The 3,905-nt window shown below is 36.5% G+C and overlaps 1 protein-coding gene across 1 annotated transcript in view; it reads right to left on the bottom strand.

Annotated features, from left to right (window-relative positions):
* LOC107689096 (tumor necrosis factor receptor superfamily member 16-like) overlaps positions 1-3,905 on the bottom strand; it is a 40,970-nt gene that overhangs the window by 29,136 nt on the left and 7,929 nt on the right. Inside the window, exon 3 of the mRNA XM_016487002.1 lies at positions 3,817-3,898. Coding sequence (XP_016342488.1) covers positions 3,817-3,898 — 82 coding nt within the window. The remainder of the gene's footprint in view (positions 1-3,816; positions 3,899-3,905) is intronic.

The raw sequence follows: 3,905 nt of genomic DNA, 5'->3' as shown, positions 1-3,905 counted from the left end.
GGTTCCTGAAAATAAAGTCTTGGTAAAGTATTCTCCAGCGTCTCCTCGTTCCTCGTGTGTGTGTGCATCGTGACACCCCCTCATTTACACACACACAGACACACTCAGTAAATTATGTTCTTTCTAAGAGCAAAGAGCAGACTGGTCTCCAGTGCTCTACGAGAGAAGAGGGGGATGATGGGTAAACATATGGGTCATGTGATGCAGGCCACGGTGAACTGTGAAAGTGTCAATTCAGCCGAACAACCCTTTCAGCCCATCTGTTTGTTCTCTCGTTTTCGCCTTCATTATTTATTAATGGATGGATATGACCTCGTTCTGCAGCGGAGAATTTAAACATCAGTCCATTTGTTGCCCAACTACGGCTGGCCTAGCAATATAGCTAAATAATATCTCTATATTTTTCTCAATATCTATCTGTCTATCTATCTACACTTTTTAATGTTTTATTTTGTAATAGTGGCGTTGTTTTATTTTGTACTACGAATTTTTTTTTTCTCATCCAATATTTTGAGAAGACACTGCCTCCCTTGCCTACTCGGAGGAAACACCCCTATGTATGTGTATATATAGATAGATAGATTTTTTTTTTAAATCAAATGTACATACAGTCACATTTTCTTGGTTAAATAAACTTTACTTACACTATCAGAAAAATAAAAATATATATATTTTATATTTTTACATTAACAATGTAATCAATATTCTATTTATTAAAGTCAAGTATGAATCTCATCAAGTTAGTGTTTTTAAGTACTTTACATTTATTTTAAAATAATAACTCAAGGAAGTAACAATTTAAACAATATATTTTATTATCGCGTGAACCAATCACAGCTGAACATAACCAGTCATATCCAATCATATCTCGATGGAGCCTCCTCTCATGTGAGTTTCCCCATTCATTCTCAATTACCCCCCACCAAACCCACCACATGCTTTAGGAGGTCTGTTAAAACTCAATGGGCTCAGGGGGGGCATGAGAGACTGTTACTCCCACTGTTACTTTACCTGCTGGTGTCGCTGTTGGACAATGTTTCTTTAGAAAAACTGTTAAAGGTAAGTAATTTCTTGATAATTAAGTGTTATATGGCCCACTGAATCATACTCGGACTTAATGCTGACAACAATGAAACCACTTGAGAGAGAACTGTCAGGAGATTTATTTCTTAGCATAAAAGAGGACAATGGTACAAGAGGAATACCAAACTATTGTTTTAAGTGTGAAAATATAGCCAAAGTAACACAGAAATTCAAAAGCAATGGACTTGTGAAAATGCTACCCTCTTCTCATTCCCTGCATTGTTGGGCATTTTTTTTAACATGACAATGAAGATATTCATTCTCCTGAGTTGAAAATCCTTCAGTGGACATGTATTTCACTCAATCTTAACACTCTTGAGCTGCTGTGAGAGATTCTGTAGAGACGAGCTGAGCAACACTCCCCATTAAAGACCAGGGCATTTAAGGAGGTCGTCCTCCAGGAGTTAAACAGCACAGATGTGAAAATCTGTCATGAACTTGTACACTCAGTGCCAAGAAGTGTCAGAGCAGTGTACTTAGAGTTATGGAGGACATATGAAGTTCTAGAATATTACACTTGGTTGAATTAAATCTAGGTTGTACTCAATTCTGCAATCCTTCATTTAAACAAAAATTGGCTAAGTTTCTTATTTTACAGATATTAATGGCATGTATTTCTCTGTTTTTATTAAGAATATGTTTAATATGTTTTAATACGTTTTAAAACGTTTGAATTATATTAGTGATAATTAAGAAAATACATCTTTTATATTTAATCAGAGGGGGTGTACTCATTTATGCTGTGCACTGTATGTATATATATATATATACACACACACACAGATGCGCGTTGTTTGTCTGTTTTGTGTTTACTGTAATATCCCTGACATTGAGAGAGAAACACATGGCCCCATGCTGTCTGATCTCCATCTTACTTTCATTACTTCTATAGTTTGACTTTAGTGTTTACCTTCTTGTTTGAGTTTACTTTAAACATTTCATCTTTATAGTGAGTAAAGACTTTTGTGGCATTTGTATGGAGCGCGTGCATTCAACTGTGAACAGACGAACAGAGCACCAGCCGGGTGTTTGTATGGATACACCTGAACGCAGCCATCCCTGCACTGATTATAAACACATATCACAACACTAACAAAAAAACAACAGAGCACCCACCCACCCACACACGCATGCTCTGCTGATGACTGCTTCCTTTTTTGACAAGGAAAACTTGAAATCGCATCATATGACCCCTTTAAGCTTTTTTTTTGTAAAATATGCATTTAATTCTTTTGATTATGTGTTGAAATATGTTCAGACATGTTCTTTACAGGGTTTGAGAGATTCACTTACATGAATCAAACCAATGACTTTGTGGTTGTTAGAATCAAGCTCTACCAGAGGAGCTACAAGATAATTTTCATTTTGAGGGAAGGGGGAACAGAGAAAAATGGACAGCTAAATATTTCAGTAGTTGCTGATGTATGCTTGTGTCTAGACTGGGGATGAGGGGGCAAGGATGCATGAAAGAGGCACGCGTGTGTGTGTGTGTGTGTGTGTGTGTGTGTGTGTCTTTGCCAACACTGGGTAAAAAGCGACGGGAAATAAGTGCAAAGTTCACAGAATGTGTTTTTGTCTATCAGTAAACAGGAAGCTTGTTTTGTTACACTAAAAATTAATGCAGATGCTTTTCTAATATAACATTGACCATCTTTATTTATATCCCACACAGCTTGAAAAAACAAAAAGCACCCAGTTGGGTTATTGATGTAAAGTGTCCTGTCCTGAAACATAAGACCTCCTCTGTCGTCCTAAGTGCTTCTCTCTGTGAGTGTTTCTCTTACTGAGAGCAGAAAGTAGGATAGAGCCCCTTTAGGAAACACTCGCAACAAAAGAATGAGACCTGCTGTAAAACGGGTGAACAAAATGTGTCTTGTCATTTCCAAATGTGCCAGTGCCGTTTTTAAATGTGTCAGTGAATGGGAAGAATATACTATATTTTTTTACTTTCTATTCTTCAAAGAATTCGGAAAAAAAATCATTTTTTTCCACAAAAATATTAAGCAGCACAACTCTTTTCAACATTGATAATAATAATAATAATAAAAATAATACATTTTTCTTGAGTAGCAAATCAGCATATTAGTATGATTTCTGAAGGATCATGTGACACTGAAGTAATGACTGCTGAAAATACAGCTTTGCATCACAGCAATAAATTACATCATAAAATATATTCAAACAGAAAACAGTTATTTTAAATATTAACAATATTTCATAATATTACAGTTTTTACTGTGCAGCCTTGGTGAGCATAAGAGACTTTAAAAAATCTTACAAACCCCAGATTTGTAAACTATGTTTTCCTCTGTTACTCTCTCTTTCTGGTTTTCCTCACAAACTATGAAGCTGAACATTTGGCCTAAATTAATGCATCAAACATACACAGCAGCTCATATACCATAACCGACTAATTGCATAATAACTCTCAGCCTTCTGCCTGTTCTTTGAGTATATATGTGCACGTGCGTGAGTGTGTGAGGGAGCGAGAGAACATAATTATGTGTTAATAAGTATACGTGTGTACGTGTGAGAGACTAATTATGTGTTAATAAATTTATTTGTGTGAAAGTAAGTGTTTGTGATGGTGTGAATATTTGTGTGTGAATAAGCGTGGAAGATTATGAGTACATGAAGTATGCGTGTGCATGAACACTTCTATGTCATGACCTACATGCATTTAAGTGGGTTTGCATGTGAGTACTGTTTGTGTATATGAGAAGTTGTACTCACTGTCTAAGCATTGACCACATTCGGTCTGGGTGGCCCCACACACCTTGACCACTCCCTCTCCTGGAGGACACAGCATACAGCACTCCCCA

This window comes from Sinocyclocheilus anshuiensis, unplaced genomic scaffold (genome assembly GCF_001515605.1).
Source record: "Sinocyclocheilus anshuiensis isolate Anshui unplaced genomic scaffold, SAMN03320099.WGS_v1.1 scaffold653, whole genome shotgun sequence".
NCBI classification, from domain to species: domain Eukaryota; kingdom Metazoa; phylum Chordata; class Actinopteri; order Cypriniformes; family Cyprinidae; genus Sinocyclocheilus; species Sinocyclocheilus anshuiensis.
Note: the sequence above shows the minus strand (reverse complement) of the source record. Positions and strands in the feature narration are given on the sequence as shown.